Source organism: Onychostruthus taczanowskii, unplaced genomic scaffold, assembly GCF_017590055.1.
Source record: "Onychostruthus taczanowskii isolate IOZ18803 unplaced genomic scaffold, ASM1759005v1 scaffold19, whole genome shotgun sequence".
NCBI lineage: Eukaryota > Metazoa > Chordata > Aves > Passeriformes > Passeridae > Onychostruthus > Onychostruthus taczanowskii.
In genome coordinates, this window is record NW_024499128.1 from 12,054,217 (window position 1) to 12,077,296 (window position 23,080).

General features: G+C 48.2%; 1 protein-coding gene across 1 annotated transcript; it reads left to right on the forward strand.

Moving 5' to 3' along the window:
• Nucleotides 1-265: 265 nt before the first annotated feature.
• TEKT4 (tektin 4) lies at nt 266-8,310 on the forward strand. Its single transcript, XM_041401840.1, has 6 exons — nt 266-784; nt 2,247-2,317; nt 3,582-3,725; nt 5,073-5,295; nt 7,375-7,529; nt 8,091-8,310. The coding sequence occupies exons 1-6, from the start codon at nt 266-268 to the stop codon at nt 8,308-8,310; spliced, it is 1,332 nt and encodes a 443-aa protein (XP_041257774.1).
• Nucleotides 8,311-23,080: the final 14,770 nt, after the last annotated feature.

Sequence of the window (23,080 nt, forward strand, 5' to 3'; positions counted from 1 at the left end):
CATCTCCCCTCAACCCTCCGCAGCTCGCGGCCTTCCCCGCAGCCGTCCCAATTTAACTGCAGCCGCCTTCCCGTTACCACGGCAACGAGCCGCCTGGAGGGCGGGAGCAGACAGCGCATTCACCAATCAGCGCCGCTCTGTGGGACGATCCGCTCTCTGATTGGTGAATAGAGCTGTCCATCAGCCCGCGGGCCCGCCTTGTCGTTGGTTGCCGCGGTGAGGGGAGGACGCTCGGGCGGGAGCGGGGAGCGGCGGAGGCTCCGCCATGGCGCAGCCCGACGAGCCGCATGCCCCGGTCGTTCCCTCCTGCCCGCTGCCCAGCAAGATCTGCGATGTGGTCCGCAGCGAGAGGCCGCGCTCCTGCTGCGGCATGGCCATGGCCGGCTTCCGCACCGCCAAATACCAGCTGCCCGAGTGGCACCGCCGCAACGCGGGCGTCTGCTACCAGGCGTTCTTGGCGGGCGAGCAGGCGGAGCGCGGCCGCGCCGAGGCCAAGAGCCTGGTCAAACATGCGGCCGCCAGCGCTCAGCGAGCCCAGGAATACTCCAAGGCCACTCTGGGCCAGCGGCTGCAGGACGTCCACTTCTGGAGGATGGAGCTGCAGAAGGAGATCATGGAGCTGGACGCCGAGACCAACCTGCTGGCGGCCCAGAAGCTGCGGCTGGAGCGGGCGCTCGATGCCACCGAGGTGCCCTACGCGGTTGTCGTGGATAACCTGGAGTGCCGGGAGCGGCGGCAGCCCCCGGACCTGGCGGCCGATGAGGTGGAGAGGCAGCTGATGAAGGTGAGCAGCACCTGGGCTCGGTGACAGCCCAGCTGTGTTGGTGACAGCGCTGAAACGAGGAGCAGCAGTGAGGAGGTGAAGCTGCGGCTGCTGGAGGTGTCTCCTGTGATCCGGGTGCTCCGTCACCCCGAGGATTTGTTCGAGCCCTTGCTGTGTTTAAAAAGTGTTTCGAATCACTTTGGGAAGCGTGGTTAGAGGAGAGCAGATCCCTCCCTCAGCCCAGGCCGCAACAAAACCAATCCAGAGTTTTCCTGCACCAACACAAAAATCCTATTTTGGCATAAATGCCTTTTCTGCTCGCCTTGAAATCCCCTCCTCTCTGCAGGTTACACTTTAAAACTCCACAATCCAGAAGTTCAGGAACACTGGGATAATCCTTGGCTGTTCCCATGCTCTAATTGTCCAAATTTTGGCAGTTTCTGTCATTAATTCTCCCCGAGTTTTGCCAAGGTGATGATCCAACCCTGTCACCAAGATCCTGTCAAATTCCAGTGTCATTCTTGTGCTGGATATTGCAAAAACCACAGTTTCCATCCTGGAATTACACCTATCCAATATCCCGTAAATGAATTAATGATTATTCACCTGCAGCCTCCAATCAGAGTAGATTCATGATCAGTTACTCATTAAAACAGAGGATTAATAGTAAAAAAATATGGATCAGACTGAAATGTTTAAACTTGGTGGGGTTTTGGGGTTTATCCTGGGAAGAACCAAGAATTTCTTGATCCCTATGGATCCTTCCCAACTCAGGGTGTTCTAGCATTCCACATAGAAGGCATTATAGGATTTAGGAATATTTTAAATGAAAATTGAGTGTAATTTCTGATTTATAATTAATATTTAAGAGTTTTTTTCCAGTTAAAAATATAAACAGGGAAGAGTTGGTGTAGGATATTTCCATGTGGGAATTGTTACAATTTTTTGGTTGGAAAAGACTTTAAAGCTGATCAAGTCCATGGTTCCAGGCATGGGGATATTCCCTGATTTTCCCTATCTCAAAACCGAGCAGGGAATTCATTTATTCTGTTTAATCTGATGGGATCATGGAATCCTGGGATGGTTTGGAATGGATGAGAACTTAAAAATCATCGATTCCCACCTCTTCCCACTATCCCAGGCTGCTCCAAGCCCCTTCCAACCTGGCCTTGGAAATTCCAGGGATGGAGCAGTCACAGCTTCTCTGGGACTCTGTGCCAGGGAAGATTTCCTTCCATAACAGGATAACACTCAGACTTTTCCATGGAATGCACGGAATTCCCAGGCTTTTGAAGTATTCCAAGTTTTTCAGCCTCCATAAGTTTAGAGCTGAGTTCTCTCAGGATCTGATGACACCAAAATTCCAAGTTTTACCACAACAAAGTGAGAGTAGATAAGGAAGTTTAAGGATTTATCCCCGAGTTGCTCCTCAGGATTGTGTTTCCTGCTCTGGATCCACGGAATTGTCCCTGTTTTTCTCTAGGAAGCGGATCTGATCCGGGATATCCGGGATCTTCTGAAGAGAACCATCATCCAAGCTGCCACCCAGATAAGGTAAAACATTTCCCAGGATTCTTCAGCCAAAAAATTCCTGGGATAAAGGTGGACACAGATCTCAGCCAGGCCAGGCTTAGGAGCTGAGGGAATTCCGTGTAAACCCGGATTTTCAGGTAGATTTAGATTTTCCTGCTTTCCACAACTGTGTTGGATTTTTTCCCACACTAAATTCCAGTGCTATAAAAATATTCTCTGGATATCTTCTTGGGAGTATCTTTGTATCATTAAAGGGATTTTTGGGACAAAAGGAGCTTTCCAAGAGGAATTTTTTTGCCACCAGAGGTCAGTGTGAACTTTAAATCTGGAATTTCTGTGCCAGGCTGGGTGTTCCTTGCCATTCCAAAGGATTATTTGCTTGGAATTTCTAACAAGCCCTTTGGAAAGATGTTATTGTATAATCCATCAATATAAAGGAATTAACTGCTGGAAACTTCATATTTTAGTTTTAAAAATCCTTTAATCTGCTCCTGTTCTACCTAATAAAAGAAATATTGTTTGTGTTTTTTTTTTAATGGTAAATGCCAATTAAAGTAGCTCTGTTATATTAATTAAAGCGTGAGAAGAGCCTAATGAGTCTAATTTGGGAGTTTTAATTGTTTTAAGATAATTTTAGCCCCATTTTAGTCCCATTTTAGCCCAGTTTTAGCCCCATTTTAGTTCAGTTTTGGTCCCGTTTTAACCCCATTTTAGTTCCATTTTCCAAGAGAATTCCCAATTCCTTGGCTGAGAGTGACACCTGCTGTTATCAGCTGATAACAACCCACAGGCTTTTATAGTAGAATCATTATAATTATAATTATAATGAGCCACGTGTGACTCCAATTAACAACAAAGCAGCAATTTTAATCTGAATATCATTAAAGATTATCCAGTTCCATGGGCAGGGACCTTCCACATTCCCAGGGTTCTCCAGCCTGGCCTTGGACACTTCCAGGGATCCAGAGGCAGCCACAGTTTCTCTGGGAATTCTATTCCAGGCCCTCACCACTCTCACACTGGATTTTTTTTCCTAAAATCCCATCTCAGTCAGGCTTCTCTTCCAGTCACCCTCACACTGGAATTTTTTCCCAAAATCCCATCTCAGTCAGGCTCCTCTTCCAGGAGATGGCGGTGGGAAGGGAGAGTTTGGGATTTTCCAGCCCGCAAGGAATTTCACGGTCTTGTTTCCCTGTGGAACACAAATGGTGGAGTTGTGCTTCCCAAAGAGGGCTGGGTTGGGAAATCTCTTGCTTCCAGCTCAGCTGTGATCCCAACTTTCCAGATCCAACCGGATCCAGAAGGAGAACTGTGAGCTGGACTGGTCGGATAAGGTGGAGACGTATCACATCGACGACAAATGCGTCGGCTACTGCAGCGACAGCACCAACGTCCAGTTCCACCCCAGCTCCGTCAAGTTCGAGGAGAAGTGAGTAATTCCCAGGATCCTCCTGGGACAGCACACCTGGAATGCCCAATCCCAACTGGGACTGGGCATGGGAAGAGCTTTGAGGCAGCTTCTTGGATGGAAAGGCTGCGGTGGGTGTCCGATGTGGAATATTTGGGTTGGGAGCTCCTGGAAGCTCATCCGGTTCCAATCCCAACGCTCCTCTGGGACAGCACACCTGGAACACTCAATCCCAGCTGGGATTGGGCATGGGAAGAGCTTTGAGGCAGCTCCGTGGATGGAAAGGCTGTGCTGGGTGTCCAGTGTGGAATATTTGGGTTGGGAGCTCCTGGAAGCTCATCCGGTTCCAATCCCAACACCTTCCACCATCCCAGGTTTCTCCAAACTCCATCCTTGGGTTCTTCCAAGGAATGGGGCAGCCACGGATTCTCTGGGAATTCTGTTTCAGCCTCTCCCCACCCTCACAGGGAATTCCTTCCCGCTATCCCATCTTTCCATGTGAAGTCATTCCCTGTGTCCTGTCCCTCCATCCCTTGTCCCCAGCCCCTCTCCAGCTCTCCTGGAGCCCCTTCAGGCTCTGGAAGGGCTCTGAGCTCTCCCTGGAGCCTTCCCTTCTCCAGCCTGTCAAGATCCTGGGCTTTTTTGTTTCCAGCCTGTAAATCCTGGCTATATTCCCAAGTTTATTTGCCAGGACTGAACGGGACAAAAAATGTGTGAACGTTTTGAGCAGCTTTAGCTCAAGATGGAAGTACTTGGACTATTTTATCTCAGGCTTTAGTTCCCTCTGAAGCCACAGGAGTGAGAGATTGTTAATTTGAGGATTTTTTTATTCATTTATTTGAGTTTTTTTATTGATTTATTATAATTTTTCTTAATTTATTCAAGAACTTTTGTTAATTTATTCAAGGATATTAACTTATTTATTCAAGGATTTTTATTAGTTTATATGAGGATCTTTATTGATTTATTAGAATATTTTATTAATTTATCCAAGAATTTTTATTAATTTATTCAAGGATTTTAACTGATTTATTCGAGGATTTTTATTACTTTATTTGAGAATTTTATTGATTTATTAGAAGATTTTTATTAATTTATCCAAGAACGTCTCTATAATTTATTCAAGGATTTCAACTGATTTATTAGAAGACTTTTATTGATTTATTAGAATATTTTATTTATCCAAGGATTTTTATTAATTTATTTGACAATTTTTATTAACTCATTAAAGGATTCATCCTGTTCCTCACAAGAAATCCACACCACAACCGAGAGCCGACCCCACCAGAAGCCGACCCCGCTTTCCCAGAGAAATAACCATTTCTCAAGGACAAAATTCCCAATTTACCCCATTCCTTGTTCTTCCAGCGCCTCCACACCCAAGTCCTGGGCCCAGTTCAGCCACGACAACATTTCCAGGGCGGAACAGGAAAAATTGGCGTCGGTGCAGCTCCGATCCCTGATCAACAGCATCATCCACGATGCGTCCGAGGACCTGCGCATGCAGCGGGCAGCGGTCAGCGAGGCCTTTGACACCCACTGCAGGGAGCTGGATGGTGCCAAACTGCGCCTGGAGCAGCACCTGCAGCAGGTCCGGGGCGTTTCCTGCTGTTCTGGCGTCGTTAAACCAAAAAAAATTTGGTTTAATCCATGTGGGAGTGAGATATTTTTGTGTCGGATTAGGATGCGGGGAGAGGTTTCGGGGTTTTGTTGTGATCTTGGTGCTTTTTGGTGGCATGGAGTTGAGTTAAGCACTTTAATCCTGAAGGAAACACCTTAATCCTGAATGAAGCAACTTAATCCTGAAATAAACACTTTAAACCTGAATTAAACCCTAAAACTGGCTGATCAGGCAGCTCTGGTTGAGCCAGGATTCCCAGATTTTTCTGGAATGGCAGCGAAGTCAACCTGGCAGGTGACTTCAGCCTCCTCCAACGTGGAGCAGCTCCTTCTTTTGTGGATTTTACTGGATTTTACGTGGAATTCTGTGCTCTTTAAAAGTTATTTATTGGGGTTTTTTTTAAATGATGTCTTGGTCCTTCTTTAAAAACTTTGGGAGTAAAGATTTTCCTCATCTCTGCACCGAGGCCATTGGAAATGTGGGGAACAATTCATTCCTTAGCCCCTGGTGGTAATTCCTGGGCTGGGAATGTGTTGTCATCCCACAGAACACATGGAAGAGGTTTTGAGGGAATATTTCCTGCTTCTTTTTAGACTGAAAATGTAATTTTCTGTGTAATAATAAAAATAAAGAGGTCAAAACCACCACAGTAATTTTATTTTTTCTATGAACAAGGGGTGGCTTTGGGCATTTCCCCTTTTCCAATATGAAGCAACTCCTTTTTTCTCTTTCAGCCATTGGCAAGTGTGGAAAAAGTAATAATTCCTTAGGAAATGGGAATGACAGCTGGATATCTTTATATCTTTATTTTTTGCATGTGTATCAATGGTTATGAAGGGAAGAATTTCACAATTTCCTGTCTTTTCCATTTTCTTGAGAAAACCAGGTATTTCCAAGCTGATCAGCAGCTCTCCTTCAAAATAAATTGATTTTTTCCTTGGATTTGCAGTTGAAATTTACAATTCAAAGCACTTCATGGAGATGGGATGTTTTTCATCCCACAGGAGACATGGGAGAGATTTGGGATCTCTCTGGAGCAGCTCCTTCTTTTGTGGATTTTACTGGATTTTACGTGGAATTCTGTGCTCTTTAAAAGTTATTTATTGGGGTTTTTTTTAAATGATGTCTTGGTCCTTCTTTAAAAACTTTGGGAGTAAAGATTTTCCTCATCTCTGCACCGAGGCCATTGGAAATGTGGGGAACAATTCATTCCTTAGCCCCTGGTGGTAATTCCTGGGCTGGGAATGTGTTGTCATCCCACAGAACACATGGAAGAGGTTTTGAGGGAATATTTCCTGCTTCTTTTTAGACTGAAAATGTAATTTTCTGTGTAATAATAAAAATAAAGAGGTCAAAACCACCACAGTAATTTTATTTTTCCTATGAACAAGGGGTGGCTTTGGGCCTTTCCCCTTTTCCAATATGAAAAAATTCTCCTTTTTTCTCTTTCAGCCATTGGCAAGTGTGGAAAAAGTAATAATTCCTTAGGAAATGGGAATGACAGCTGGATATCTTTATATCTTTATTTTTTGCATGTGTATCAATGGTTATGAAGGGAAGAATTTCACAATTTCCTGTCTTTTCCATTTTCTTGAGAAAACCAGGTATTTCCAAGCTGATCAGCAGCTCTCCTTCAAAATAAATTGATTTTTTCCTTGGATTTGCAGTTAAAATTTACAATTCAAAGCACTCCATGGAGATGGGATGTTTTTCATCCCACAGGAGACATGGGAGAGATTTGGGATCTCTCCCATGGTTTTGGGACATGACAGAGGCTGCAGAATATTTCCTGTTTTATTTAAACTAAAGCTGTGATTCTCAGTGTAATATTAAAAATAAACAGGTCAAACCCACCTTAATTCTTGCATTTAATCTTAAAAAAAAAATTAATTGCATTATCATCTAAAATGAAAATTATTCTTGTTGTACTTCATTCCCCAGACTGGTGGTGAAAACTTTAACACTTCACCATGAACAGATATTTTTGGGGATGATATTCATCATTGTTTGAAGTTTTTTTTTTTTTTTTTCCTTGGATTTTCTCTCCAGATCCTGAAGGATATTGGGGATGAGGAAGCCAACATTGTGAACCTGAAAAAAGCCATCAGGGACAAGGAAGCTTACCTGAAGGTGGCTCACACCAGGCTCTACGACAGATCCTTCAGGCCCAACGTGGAGCTCTGCAGGGATGAGCCCCAGTTCAGGTCATTCAATCAACCCCAATTTAGGCAATTAACCCAAATTAGGTCACTAATCAACTCCTCCAAGGCTCCTGTTCCATCCCAAAGTGATTTGGGGCAGTTTAAAAAAGTTTTTTACCTCACAACTTCTAAATTTTTGCCTCATGACTTTTAATTTTTTTATTCTAAGTAAGAAATAACTTTTCAATTCTGTAGTTTATCCCAAATCCAATCTTTTCTTAGATTTTTTTCTGAGGCTTTTTCCTGATGATTTTTAGAATCTGTAGTTGATCTGTATCCCAAATCCAATCTTGGATTTTTTCTGAGGCTTTTTCCTGATAATTTTTTTAATTCCGTAGTTGATCTCTATCCCAAATCTTACCTTTTTGAGCAATTTCTCTGAGTTTTTTTCCTGATGAATTTTAGAATCTGTAGTTGATCTTTACCCCAAATCTAATCTTTTCTTGGATTTTTCTGGAGTCTTTTCCTGATGAATTTTAGATTCTGTAGTTGATCTTTACCCCAAATCCAATCTCTTGGATCACCATCCCCTGATGTTTCATGACTTAACCCAACTCCTTCCAGGCTGGTGAACGAAGTGGAAGAGCTCACGGTATTCTTGGAGGCCCTGAAGAGAAAACTGATGGAGTCAGAGCAGAACCTGAAGAATTTGGAGGAGACCAGGATGAAGCTGGAGAAGGAGATTGCTGTGAAAGCCAACAGCATTTTCATTGACAGGGAGAAGTGCATGGGCAACCGAGTTCGCTACCCCGTGGACCTGGAGGTGGCAAGTTACAAACAGTGATTTCTGTACCCAGCCTGCAAAATCCAGGAGAAAAACACAATTCCTTCTTTTCTATTGAGCCATTGGCAAGTGTGGGAAAAAATCTGAGAGCTTTCGTATGAAATAAATTGAGAAATTGTACATTAAAGTGTTGTGTTCACTTGGTTTTCTTCTACTTGGTTTAAAATGCTTTAAGTCCTTTCCCCTTTCCTTTCCTTTCCTTTCCTTTCCTTTCCTTTCCTTTCCTTTCCCTTTTTCTATAAAAGACACAAAACAGAGTTTTTCCAGCTTAAAATCAATTTATTCCATCTGCAATATATCTCTAGCAGAGATATATTTTGGGGGATTTCATCCTAATAATTAAATAGGAGTGAACATTTATTAGGAATAATAAGAAATAGGAGTGAATATTTCTTAGGAATAATAACAATATCCAGGTGGAAATAAAATATTTATAGCTTGAAATGAGAGCAATAAAACTCAGGATCACCCACACAGCAAGGAATTTAAGCTGCTCAGATATTATTAATAAAAAAACCCCAAAATTTCTACAAATTTTCCAGGTTTGATGCCAATCTGCCCTTGGGAAAACCACTCCCAATCCATGGCACCTGCCAAGATGAATCCAAGGATTTTTAATTTTAATTTTTTTTTCAAGAAAAAAAAAAAAAAAGGAAAAGGTAACCAGCTTGGGGATGCAATCCTGAATTTCCACTTCAGCACTGGGATGTGGAATGGAGCTGGTGCTGTGTTCTGGCTTTTCCCTGGAAGCAAAACCTGTGGATGAGCTGTTATCCATCATTTCATCCACAATTATCCACATCAGCTCCCCCAGCAAATGCCATGGAGCCATTATTGGGCATTTGTTAAATATGTGACATGTCCAAAACCAGGGAAAAATGACCAGACCAAAATTCCATCGTTTCCTGTTTTACAGGGATTTTTAACCTTTAAAAAGCAGCTGCTCAAAGGGAAAAAAAATTCCTTAAAGGAAAAATCCCACAAAAAACCCTGGCCAGGGACATTTGAAAAGCCCATTGATGGCGTGTGGGGTTGGAATTCCTGGGATTTTGTGTTATCTGAATTTAGGATTATCCAGGAATTGCTATTCCTGCTAAAAGCTGCTCATTCCTTTGGGGATGTCAAGGAGGGTTTGGGATCCAAGGGTTTGTGTTGTTCTTTGGGGTTTTTCATGGATGTATCCTCATGATTGCATTTGCTAGCCCAGATGTTGGATCCTGAGGGAGAAATCAGGGAATCCTGGAATGATTGGGGTTGGAAGAGGCCTTAAAGCCCATCCAATTCCAACTCCAACACCTTCCACCATCCCAAGTTGTTCCAAACTCTGTCCAACCTTGAACATTCCAAGGATGGGGCAGCCACTGGAATTCCATCCTAGCCTGGAATTCCTTCCCAAAATCTTCCCTCTTTTTATTGCTAAATATATTTATAATATAGAATTATTCTATTTCATAGGATTATGACTGAAGGGAAAACTCTGGAGCAACCTTTATCCCACTTTTCCCAGGATTCCAAGCAGCAAAATTTTGCTCCCACCCCTCCCAACCAGCAGCACTTGGAAATAGGGAGACCTCAGCGTGGGAAACCTCAGCCTCTAATCCATAAAAAGTGAAAAAATGGGCTGGGAAAAAAGAATCCAAACATCCCAAGGCATTTAAACAAATATTCCAACACATTTATCCAATACCCTGACACGTTTATCAAATATCCCAACATTTATCACCCTCTGCTGATAAGAGGGATTTTATTCCCAGCCTGTTTGAAAGCTGGAGGGGGAAGGGTTGAAAAGTTACAGTGAAATGGAATTCCTTTTATTTTCCATAAAACCCAAATGGTTTGGGTTGGAAAGGACTTTAAAAATCACCAGGATTCTGGTTTTTTGGAGCATCTCCTCTGTTGGGAGGGGTTGATCCCATTCCCACCCTGCCAAGGGCAGGAAAATGTTGGGAGAAGGATCTCAGAGCAGTTGTGCCTCCCAGGGAGAATTCCCAGCCCCTTTCCCTCCATCCCAAACCATTCCCCTCCTTTCCCCCCGGTGGTTCCGGCTGTTTTCCCACTTTTCCCGCAGGGAGCGGCGGTGCCAATCCCTGTGATTCAATTCCTGGGGATAATTGGTCTGGAGGGAAAATGGAATGAAAAGCAGAGGAGGCAGAAATGAGATTATTTTCCAGGCTCCATTTAACTGCCTGTGCCATCGGAGCGCACGGATGTTCCTGAGGAATGGGCAGGGCCCATTTGGCTGCAGTGGAAATGTTTCATTCCTGGGAAAACAGAGCCAATTTGGCAGATTATTGTAATTATTTTAGACTGGATCTGCTGGAGAGAGGGAGACTGGGAGCTGGGATAATGAAAAATTCTGGAAAAGCACTGAGGAAGCAGGCTGGGAAAGCTGAACAACCCCAGGGATGAGCAGCTTTGGGATGGGGTTATGGGGCCTGGGCTCTCCGGCTTCTCTTCATCCCAAATTTTGCATCCATGGGTCAATCTTCCCTTCCCTTCCCTTCCCTTCCCTTCCCTTCCCTTCCCTTCCCTTGTTCTATTCTGATTTCCTTTCGCCTCCCTGCCCTTCCCTTCCCTTCCCTTCCCTTCCCTTCCCTCCCCTCCCCTCCTTTCTCCCTCTTTCCCCCCTTTATTTCCTCTTTCCCCTTTCTCCTCCTTCCCAATTTTACCATTTCCTTCCCATTTTTTCCTCCTCCTTCCCTCTTCCCTTTTCCCTTTTCCCTTCCCCAGCTCCAGGACAGGTCTCACCTTCTCACCCCAACCCCTCCCTCTGAGCAGCTTTTCCTCTTCCATCCTCAAATTTCAGGGAACATCTGCTGGGATGGAGCTATTCCACAGGTGGAAAAAGGTAGGAATTAAATAAACACCAGCAGCTGGGAATAAATTAAACCTCATTTAGGATGATGTCCCCCAGGGAATGAATAAAAATGGAATGGCAGAAATCCACCAGGGAGGTAAACACAGTGTTCCTGTCGTGTTTTCCTGGTGGGATTTGCCAGAGGAAAACAGGATCCTAAATCTGGGAAGGGCCTGAGGGATCCCATTTCCCTCTCTGGGATTGGGAGCTGAGGCATTCCCACATCCCAGGCTGCAAAAAGAAAGGATTTTCTGTGATCATTTTAGGAAGCAGTTCCCTCATAAATCAAACTTTTCCCTGATTTTATTAAAATGGGAGCAGGGAAATGGGAATGGTTTAGAGTTTGCAGGAATAGGAAAAGCAAAAGGAAAGCTGGGGTAATGCAATTCCACTCCCAAAATTCTCAAACTGAGCCATAAATCCCCAATTTCCCAACTCTTTTTTCCATCTCAGTTTTGGCAATGCCAAAATCCCCTCTGGAATAAAATTCCAGCTGGTTTTGCTGCCCTGCAAGGAGAAGTGAAGGAGTTTTCCTCTGAAAAAACCAAAATTCCTCTTGGAAGTAGGATTTGCTTTCCATCAGGATTCATTTGGGGCCAGAGCCTCCTCCACCACACCAGAGATTCACCATTCATATCTGGAATTTCTCCCCCTCTCCTTGTTCCCTTCCCATCCCAGCATTTTCTGGAGGAATCACAGGTTGGGAATTTTATTTTGGTGTGGATTCTTAACAGATTTTTAAAAACTCACCTCAGAACAAACGGTAGGAAGGAGCTGCCAGCTTTTCCAAGGATTCCCACGCAGGCAGGGCAGGAATTTCTGGTGTTTTCCTTAAATACCTCAGTGTTTGCAAGCTTGAGCAGATTTTTCCAGCAGGTGGCAAAGGATTTATTCCTGGAATTTTCCTCACCCATATTCCTGCTTTGCCTTCCTCATCCCGGATTTCTCCAGAACCAAGAGAATCTTGGAGCTGCAGCTTTGGGATCAACGATTTTCCAGAAAAAAATGAAAGCAGAATTCCTGCCTCTTTTCCCAGGTTTTGCACCAAGCCAGTCCTAATTTTGCTTTATTTTCTGGAATTTAAGGCAGGAATACCCAGAAGCTTCCTTGGTTTTTCCCATCCTGCAGCCACTGCAGCATTATTTCCATGGGATTATTTAAATGGAATTATTTCCATGGGATCTCTTCTTTCTCCAGAACCAAGAGAATCTTGGAGCTGCAGCTTTGGGATCAACAATTTCCTGGAAATCAGGACACGAATGAGCAGAATTCCTGCCTCTTTTCCCAGTTTTTGCTCCAAACCAGTCCTAATTTTTCTTTATTTTCTGGAATTTAAATCAGGAATATCCAGAAGATTCCTTGGCTCTTGGATTGTCCCAACCAGACCATCCTGGAGCCACTTCAGGGTTATTTCCATTATTTATTTCCATGGGATTCCTGGGATTTGTTGACATTTTCTGCTCTTTGATGATGGGAAACGGAACCAAGGGAAAATGGATGGAACTCCCCAAAATCACCCAGGATTTTGGTGGATTTTCCCAGCTTTCCTTTCCCTTTTAGGGAAGAAAAATCCCTGATTTTGCCACAACTGAAATGAATCAATTCCCCCCCAAAAGCCCTTTTTTCCCCCTAAAAATTCTTCCACTCAGCCCAAACTCCTTCACAAGAGGGGAAAATCTGGGATTTTCCAGTGGGGCAGAACAAATTCCACAAGATTCCAGAGGCTGGGCTGGGCCTTGGCACTGGGCCCATTTTTAATCTCCCCCAGTTCCAAAATGTGGGGTAAAACCCCATTTTGGGGTAAAAAGGGAGGATTAAAATGTTATTTTTAGTACTCAAGGTGGATTTGGTTGGACAATTCCATTTTTCTTTATTTCCAAGAGGGATTTCAAGGATGGCTCCTGAAAATTGGCTGCTCCCAGGAATGGGGGAAGCAGAGTCCTATCAGAGCTCCCAAAATATTAAAAATTTCCTTTTTTGTGCCCTGGGAAGAAGCAGGAGAGGGTTTTGCTTCTGGAATTCTTTCTTTCAGCAGATCTTTCCCAAGTGCATCCCAGAGGGATCATTAGGAAAAGGTTGATATTCCCAGAATTCCAATTCCAATAGTTTTGGGTCCTTATGGATAAAACCATTTTTATTCATTTTTTGGGGGTTTTAATTTCCATAAATGGGATTCTGAGGGATTTTGATAAGAGCTGGGCGTTGTTATCTTCCCAAGGCAGGAATATTCACCAGAGATTCCTTCTGAAATGTGAAAATATTCCCAAAATTCATCACTTGAAATTCCTGAGGAGAAAAGCAGGAATGCAGGAATCCTTTTCCTCCAGGGAATTCTGGGAGCTCCTGTCCTTTCCAGACCCTTTCCTTAATTTTAGTCAGAGTCTGGCATGGTGGAAAATGTATTTCCAGGAATTTCACCACGTTTCAGAGGCGCTGGAAAGAAAGAATTCCAAAAATAACGGGATTTTGCACGAGTTCCTGTTCGGCTTTGTCTGGGAGAACAATCCAAGGCTATCAGGGACTGTCAGGATTTGAATGGATTTATTCAAACCTCGTGTGAAAAACCATTTCAGTGCTGATGGTTGGCACCTCAGCCCCAATCCACGAGTTTTAGGGAACAATTCCACCCGGGAATGACTCACTGGAAGCAATTAGAAGTTTCGGGCTTGTTTAGAAGTGGGAAAGTGAAATGGGATTTAAAGTGGGTTTAGTGGGAGTGGAGCAGGAATAAGGATCAGGATCAGCTTTCCCTGTGGAATTCTGAGGATGGGAAAACATGGAATTCAGGCTGGAGTCAATTCCTGCTGGGAGTGGGAGCTGGGGGGAAAATGAGGCCAAAAAAGGGAATTTTTGGTGCGTCCAGAGTCTCTGCAGCACCACGGAGAGCGACAAACCACGAACCCGTCCTCGCCGAGGATGGGGAATGTGGGCGGATGGGAGGAACAGGAAAATAAAACGGATAAGGGTCACAGATAAGAGAAATCCTTTTCTAAAGGCTCATCCATCCTAAAGGGATTTAACTCTTGTTTTAGGCTTGACTTTGAACACTCATTTAAGGCTTGACTTTAACTGATGAGCGGTGGAGGAACAGGAGAATAAAGCTGATAAGGGTTGAAGACAAAATAAATCCTTATCCAGAGGCTCATCCATCCCAAAGTGGATTTAATTCTCGTTTAAGGCTTGACTCTGAGTTTAACCCATATGAGGCTGGAGGAACAGGAAAATAAAGCTGAAAAGGCTCAGAAAATGTCACAGATAGGAGGAATCCTTAACCAGAGATTCATCCATCCCAAAGTGGATTTAATTCTTGTTTAAGGCTCGACTTTGAGTTTAACTCATGTAGTCTGGAGGAACAGGAAAATAAAGCTGATAAGGGTCACAGATAAGAGAAATCCTTCTCTAGAGGCTCATCCATCCTAAAAAGGGATTTAATTCTTGCTTTAGGCTTGGCTTTGAGCACTCGTTAAGGATTGACTTTGAGTTTAACTCATAAGAGGTGAAGGAACAGGAAAATAAAGCTGATAAGGGTTGAAGACAAGATAAAATTTATCCAGAGGCTAATCCAACCTAAAGTGGATTTAATTCTTATTTTAGGCCTGGCTCTGAGCACTCATTTAAGGCTCGACTCTAAGTTTAACTGAGGCTGGAGGATTCACTCCCAGGGATGGGGCAGCCGCAGCTCCTCTGGGAATTCCATCCCAGCCCTCCCCACCCTCCCAGCCAGGAATTCCCAATCCCCAAAATCCCATCCATCCCTGACTCTGGCAGTGGGAAGCCATTCCCCGTGTCCTGTCGCTCCATCCCTTGGAAATATTCCATGTTTCCTGGAGTTCCTTCAGGCCCTGCAAGGTCACCCTGAGCTCGCCCCGAAGCTTCTCCTCTCCAGGTGAACATTCCCAGCTCTCCCAGCCTTTCCCTAGTGCTCCGTCCTGATTTTTGCTCCGTAGGGAACAGCTGGGAAAATATATTCCCAGGAAAAATAAATTCCCAGGCAAGCTCCAAGCTCCAAAAATAAATTCCCAGGCAAACTCCAAGCCCAGCTTCCCTCCAGGTGGCAAATCCAACCCTTTGGTTTCCTGCTCCGAGGAAACTTCCAAGCTCAGAACTCCCAGTGGGAGAAATCCAAGCGGGAATATCTTCCCCATCCCAATTCCCCAGTCTGACACCAGATGGGTCTGGAATTCCAGTCCCTTGGAGAGGCTCTGACAGGCGCTGATTTCCATCCCTCCCTCCCTCCCTCCCTCCCTCAGGAGCAGAACAAAGGGAGGTGAAACTGCCTCAGCCTCACTGCAATTCCCGATTTTCTCAGTGTAGGGAAAACATTGGGCTGCAAACTGGGAATGTCATGGAGCTGCTCCCAGTTGGGAGCTGAGCTCGGGTTCTGGGAGCTCCCAAAGTGCTCAGGCTGAACAACAGCATTAAAAAAACAAACAAACAAAAAAAAAAACCAAAAAACCCAAACAAGTAAAAAAACAAACACAAAAAAAAATTTTAAAAAAAATTTAGAAGTAAAAATGAAAATGAAAATATAGAAATAAAAATTTAAAAATTCAGAAAATTAAAAATAAAATTTAAAAAATATTTTTAAAAAAATAAAATAAAAAATTACAATAAAAATAAAAATTAAGAATAAATATAAAAATAAAAATAAAACCTCCTGCTGGACATGGAATTCCTGGGAGAAGGAAAACCTGGGAACCAAGTGCCGTGGCTGGAGGTGGTGATGGATGTCTGTGGATATCTCTGGAGCAGGGAGCAGCAGCAAACACATCCATTTATTTCTATGGCAACAGGAATAACTCAGGGCTCACCAGAGCCTAAATCTCAGCTGGCTTTGGAAACTCCAAGTGATGATTTCCACTCTGATCCATGATTCTCCCAGCAATATCCAGAGCTCTTATCCCATTCATCTCCTTTTTCTCAGGCCAAGTCAAGTTAAAAATCAGTATTTAAAAGCCTTAGAGGAAAACGTGGTGGGAATTTCAGGCAAAGGCAGGGATTGAGTCCCTCAGGAGCTGGGATTGAGTCCCTCAGGAGCTGGGATTGAGTCCCTCAGGAGCTGGGATTGGGTCCCTCAGGAGCTGGGATTGGGTCCCTCAGGAGCTGGGATTGGATCCCTCAGGAGCTGGGATTGGATCCCTCAGGAGCTGGGATTGGATCCCTCAGGAGCTGGGATTGGGTTCCTCAGGAGCTGGGACTGAGTCTGAGATTGACTGGAAACGTCTGGCTGGGATTGGGAACTTCCCAAGGCCCTCCTGCACTTCAGGGAATTTTGTGGGAATGAGGAGTGGACAAATCTCCAGCCCCAACCCTCTGTGTAACCAGGAACTGCTTCCCTCTTTTCCAAAACCTCCAACTCAATTTTTTTTTTAAATAAAGCTGCCCCTTCATCACTTGGGGGCCCTCCTGCACTTCAGGGAATTTTGTGGGAATGAGGAGTGGACAAATCTCCAGCCCCAACCCTCTGTGTAACCAGGAACTGCTTCCCTCTTTTCCAAAGCCTCCAACTCAATTTTTTTAAAATAAAGCTGCCCCTTCACCACTTGGAATGGTTTTGTTTCTGTTGATTCCCAGCCTGACCAAGCTCTGCAGATTTTCCCTCATTTCCACACTGCTTCCACTGGCTTTGACCCTTTTCCTCTGCTGGATGTGAAAATTCTGTGTCAAGTCCTTCCCATCCAACCCATTTTTGGAGCAAAGGCTCCAAAAACTGGGAGCAACCCAAGGGCCTTCTGCTCCTCGGTCCCTCTGCTGTTCTGAGGTTTAAAGGGATCTTGATTTAATTAGTCCAGCCCTTAATCAGAGTCAATCCAGCCCTAAGGATTCAATTCCAACATTTCCACCCAGTTCCAGCCAAGCTTGGATCCGAGTCTCTCCTGGAGATGATTTCACACCCCTCATTCATTAATGCCAATCTCCACTGGGAAAAGCTGCTGCCCTAAGTTCCCCAGGAGTTCTTCCTTCAAAAAATATGGATTTGCTCGCAATGAATGTTTAGATCAACCATTCCAGAACCTGGGAGCAACCCAAGGATCTTCTGCTCCTCTGTCTCTCTGCTGGTCTGAGGTTTAAAGGGATCTCGATTGGCCTGTTCCAGTCCTTAATCAGAGTGAGCTCCAATTCCAGCATTTCCATCCAATTCCAGCATTCCCATCCAATCCAGAATTTCCATCCAATTCCAACACTTTTATTCAATCCAGAATTTCTATCCAATTCCAACACTTCCATCCAATTCCAGCCAGGCTTGGACCCGAACCTCTCCTGGAGATGATTCCACACCCCTCATTCCTCCTCCTTAATGCCAATCTCCACTGGGAGAAGCTGCTGCCACAAGTTTCTCCAGGAGTTTTTCCTTCTAAAAATAGGGATCCAGCTCATCCCTGCTGCCTCAGCCAGATTCCAAAGGCAGGAGGAGCCTCCCGAGCTCCTGTCCCCGCAGCTCCCCCGTGTCACTCCCGCAGGAGTTGGTCTGGGATAGTGCCAGGACGTGTGCCAGCATTTCCCCATCCTCAGCATTCCCGGGGAAAAACCCATCCAGGGATCGTGCCAGGACATGGAATTGCTGGGTGGGACAGAATGAGGAGGCTTGGAACAGAATGAGGGGGATTTGGGAGGGGTTTGGACATGGATCATGGGATCCTGGGATGGGGCAGGTTGGAAGGGAGCACGGGGGTCATCCCAGAGTGGGATCACATCCTGAAATTCGGGAATATCCCCAAGAGAGAGACTCCACACCGTCTGTGGGATCTGCTCAGGACCAGGCAGAAGTTCAGGGGGGATTCCTGGGATCAGTCCCTGCCCGTTCCCCTGGAGCAGAGCCCTCCCTGCAGGACAGGGACACACAGGGACACCTGGGGACACCCAGGAACCCATGGGGACACCCAGGGACACCCAGGAACAGACAGGGACACCCAGGGACACCTGGGGACACCCAGAGACACACAGGGATATGCAGAGACACACAGGGACACATGGGGATACCCAGGGACATCCAGGGACAGACAAGGCCACCCAAAGACAGACAGGGACACCCAGAGACACACAGAGATCTATGGAACACCCAGGGATATCCAGGGACACCCAGGAATAGACAGGGACACCTGGGGACACCCAGGGGCACCCAGGAAAACACAGGGATACACAGGGATCCATGGGGACACCCAGGGACAGGGACACCCAGGGACACACAGGGACTGCCAGGGCTGAGTCCCCTCTCAGCTGGGGCTCCTCTCCAGGCTGAGCAGCCCCAGCTCCCTCAGCCTTTCCTGGGCACGGAGCTGCTCCAGCCCTTCCTCATCCTCACATCCCTCCAGGAGCTCCTGTCCCCTCTGTGCTGGGACCCAGAGGTGGACACAGCACCCAGAGGGGCAGGGTCACTCCTTGTCCTGCTGGGAACGCTCTTCCCCACACGCCCCACCATCCCATTGTCCTTCACGGCCACGAGGACACGCACAAAGAGCAGAACCAACCCAAATCCCTCATTTTGAGGCTTTTATCTCCAGCTCAGCTCTCCTTCCTCTCCGCAATGTCAACGTAAAAAATGTCACAAGCGCGCGGATCATCAAATATTCCATCCAGCAAAAGGGGAGACACAGAAAAATTCAAAAGAAAAGAAACTCTCCCATCCCTCTGGGGGGCTGTGCCACCAAAGGTCTCTGTGCCACCCATGGATGCCAGGAGCTCTTTGCCCTCTGCCCAGGGGAATCGGGCACAGAAACAGGATTGCAGGGAATGCTCTCCCAGGCTTTGTGTTCCCTCCATTCAGCCCCAACACGGCGCTGTTGGCTCGAGTGGGTAAAGAATTTAACCAGCCTTGAGAGCTTTTGAAAATCCTGCCTGTGTCCCTGCAAAGATCCCAGTAAAATTCCTCTTTTCCCAGTGTTTATTTACAGGAAAAGTGCTGCTTTCTTCAGGGCAACTTAGGCACCACCGTGTTTATCCAGCAACATTTTCCCTAGCACAAACCGCCAATAAATTCTAATAAAATAAAGGTAATTCCTTTAAATTAACCCCATTTGGCTTCAAGCTGTCATTCCTGGCGGGATCACTGCTGGGCAATAAATTGTGGGCATTTTCTGGGCGTGTTTGCCGAGCAGGTGATCCGAAGCTCCTCTGCTTGGCTGTTTATCATGCCAAATTCTATTTTTATCAGATGACTCTTCCCATTGTCATGGCGAGAGCAGGCTGGAGTCTCGCTCGCATTTAGCAACCCATGCCCATAAATACATCAGCAGATTGAATTCCAGCCTGACATGCCAGCAGCAGCTCTGCCTCGCTTTTTTTCCCCCGTGTTCACACGTCTGACTCAAGCACCCGGCTCTAATTGAAAAGCCTCAACAGAGGATTAAGATCAGATCCATTATTATGAGCGCGACGCTCTGTGCATGCTGATGAGGAGGGGCTGAGCTCGGAGCTGCTCTGAGCCCCCCAGGCTGCCCAGAAAGTGGGGAGAAAACACTCGAGGTGATGCTGGGAGTGATGTTTGAGTATGTGGCAGCACAGGGAGGGTGCGGGGAGGAGGGGGGACAGCTCTGCCTCACTTTTATCGCACTTGTTGCATCGCAAAATACTCAAAATCCCAAATACTCCAGCCCCTTCCTGCCCAGCAGCACCACGGGGAGTTTAGGAGGGAGCGAGCCCAACACCGGGCTCCCCTCGCAGCCTGGATTTTCAGCGCCCATCTTCCCTCCAGGGGCGATTTTAGGGCCTGACTCGGAGCCAGCTGGAGGAAAACCTCCCCACATGGGATCCCGCTCTCCGGGGAGAGGCGCGATGCCCCCGGGCACTCGGGCTCCCCTTCTGCCCAGGGACAGGGGCCAGAAACCAGAGCCCCGCAGGTGCCAGAGCCCCCCAAACGCACCCCGGGCTCGGCTGCCGCCTTTGGGGGTCGGGAGGGGCTCGCTCGCAGCCTGCGGGAGGCTTTGGAGGATTGCTCGGGGCTGGACAGGAGATGGAGCAGGGGGAAATGCGGCTCTTCCCCCTCCGGCTCAAGAACCGGGAGCGGCAGAGCCGGGTAAGGACAGCCCGGGATGGGGAACGGGGAACGGGGATGGGGGACAGGGATGGGGGAACGGGGTTGCGGATGGAGAGACAGGGATGGGAGGACAGGGATGGGGATGGGGGGCAGGGATGGGGATGGAGGGACAGGGATGGGGGAACAGGGATGGGGATGGGGGGATAGAGTTGGGGGAACAGGGAAGGGCATGGGGAACGGGGATGGGGATGAGGGAACAGGGATGGGAAGGGGGAACAGAGACGGGGGACCAGGGATGAGGACAGGAGCACAGGGATGGGGGAGCGGGGAAGGGATGGGGACACAGGCATGGGGAGGTGGCACAGACATGGGAAAGGGGACAGACATGAAGAGGTGGCACACACGCACACGGGGAGGGGGCACACACACACACGGGGAGGTGGCACACACGCACACACACGGGGAGGTGGCACACACACACTCGCAGGTGGCACACACGCACACACACGGGGGGGGGGCACCCACACACACACGGGGAGGGGGCACACACACACACACGGGGAGGTGGCACACACACACACACGGGGAGGTGGCACACACACACACACGGGGAGGTGGCACACACACACACACGGGGAGGTGGCACACACACACACACGGGGAGGTGGCACACACACACACACGGGGAGGTGGCACACACACACTCGCAGGTGGCACACACACACTCGCAGGTGGCACACGCACTCGCGGGGGCACCGGCGGGCACAGCATCCCTGCGCAGCGCTCCCGCTGCCCGCAGCAGCCGCTCCCAGCTCCAGCCCGAGCTGCCGAGCAGGGGGCGGCCCCAGGGCTGCGGCACCCCCGGCCCCTCCGAGCCCCGTGGCTCCTCCCGGGGGAGCGGCCAGCGCGGGGAGCGCTCCCGGAGCGGCTGCGGGAGCGGCAGGCTCCTGCTCCGGGGGAGAGCAGCCCTGGAGCCGCAGGTGAGCACGGCCGGGAGCCGGGAACGGCGAGCCGGGATGCGGGGAACGGGAGCGATCGCTGCGGGGAGGATGGGCACGGGGCAGGCGGGGGGTCCGCAGGGCGCACCCCGCTTGGGGGGCTCGGTGGCGTGGAGGAGGAACCGGAGACGCCGGTCCGGCTTGTGGAGACACAGAATTTGCCCTTCTAAGGGAGGGGTTGGTGCTGGAGTGACTCCATCCTGGCTGGGGAATGGCGAGGGGGACCCTCTGGGCAGTGGGGTGACCCTTCCAGGTCACCTGGTCACCCTCCCGTCCTGGTGGGGGTGCCGGAGAGAGGGACCCTTTGGGCAATGGGGTGACAATCCTGGCTGAGAGGATGACAAGAGGGGACCCTCTGGGCAATGGGGTGACAATCCTGGCTGGGAGGATGACAAGGAGAGACTCTCCGGGCAGTGGGGTGACAATCCTGGCTGGGGGTGCCCGGGAGGGACCCTCTGAGCAGTGAGGTGACAATCCTGGCTGGGGGTGCCCGGGAGGGACCCCCGGCCATGGGGATTGCCGCGTTTGAAGCAGGAGCAGCCTGAGCGCGGCTCTGGAGCTGGGAAGGGACGCGAAAGGCAGCAGCGGGCACAGCCCGGGGCCGCTGTCACCCGGGGATGTGACAGAGCCCTGGTGGGGCTCAGGGAGCGAGCAGAGCCCTGGGGTGAAACACGGCAGGGAGAGCAGGGGGTGCCAGCTGCTCCAGGGGGGTCAGCCAGCGGAGATGTCAAGGTCACGGTGACATCGGGGGCGTCGGGCCAAGGTGACATCGCGGGTCGGGATGGGGCCGGGCTGGGAGAAGCTCCGGCTGACCCTGGGCTGGCTCCCTGCAGCTCCCAGCTCCGGAGCCCAGAGCAGGGAAAGGACAGCCGGGCTCAGAAAGAGCCGGGCTCAGAAAGAGCCGGGCTCAGGCGGTTTGGGCTCAAGCAGAGAGTTTTTGTAGCTCTGGGGAGGAGGAGACCCCCGGGTGAGCCCCACAGCTGCTCCCGGGGCGCTGGGACCAGTCTGGGTGCGCTTGAGGGACCCCCAGCTCCTGGGGACAGCCAGCAGGGCTCGGTGCCTGCGGTGGGACTGCATCCAAGGCAGATGGATCCCAGCCAGACACCCCAAATCCTGGAATTTGCCGCCGGAGCTGCTGTTCCTGAGCTCCTTCCACCGCGGGGCCCGGGGCTGTTCCTGCTCTCCCTCAGCCTGGAATTAACGCTCCTGCAGCGACCTGGAATATCCCTGAAACCTCTGCGTGTCCCTGGATTGCAGAGGGGAAGGGAGGAACAGAAACCTTTGGGAAAACCCCCGGGGTTTGGGGGGGTGCTGGAGCCGGGTTTGGGAGCGGCAGCCCAGCCCCACTGCCCGGTGGGGGAACAGAGATGGAGCTCCACACCTTGCTCTGCCGGGAGCAAACCCAGCCTTAAATCTGGGACCAAACGCAGTTTAAGTCTGGGAGCAAACCTAGTTTAAACCCAGGACCAAACCACCTAAAATCTGGGAGCAAACCCATCTTAAATCTGGGAGCAAACCCGCCTTAAATCCAAGAGCAAATCCACCTTAAATTCGGGAGCAAACCCGTCTTAATCAGGAAGCAAGCCCAGTTTAAATCCAGGAGCAAACCCAGTTTAAATCTGGGAGAAAACCCAGTTTAAATCTTGGATCAAACCCAGTTTAAATCCGGGAGCAAATGCATCTTAAATCTGGGACCAAACGCACCTTAAATCTGGGAGCAAACCCAGTTTAAATCTGTGAGCAAACCCAGCTTAAACCTGGGAGCAAACCCAGGATTTGCTTTCCACGAGTGTTGGTGAGGCAGGAGCAGCTCAGCCCCAGTGAGTAATCTCTGAACACGACTTGAATGTGTTTGGGGAGAAAAAAAAAGGATTCAGCAAAGATTTGGATTTACGGGTTGTTTCATGAGTTGTTTGCTCCTAAAAATCGGAGCAGTTTCTC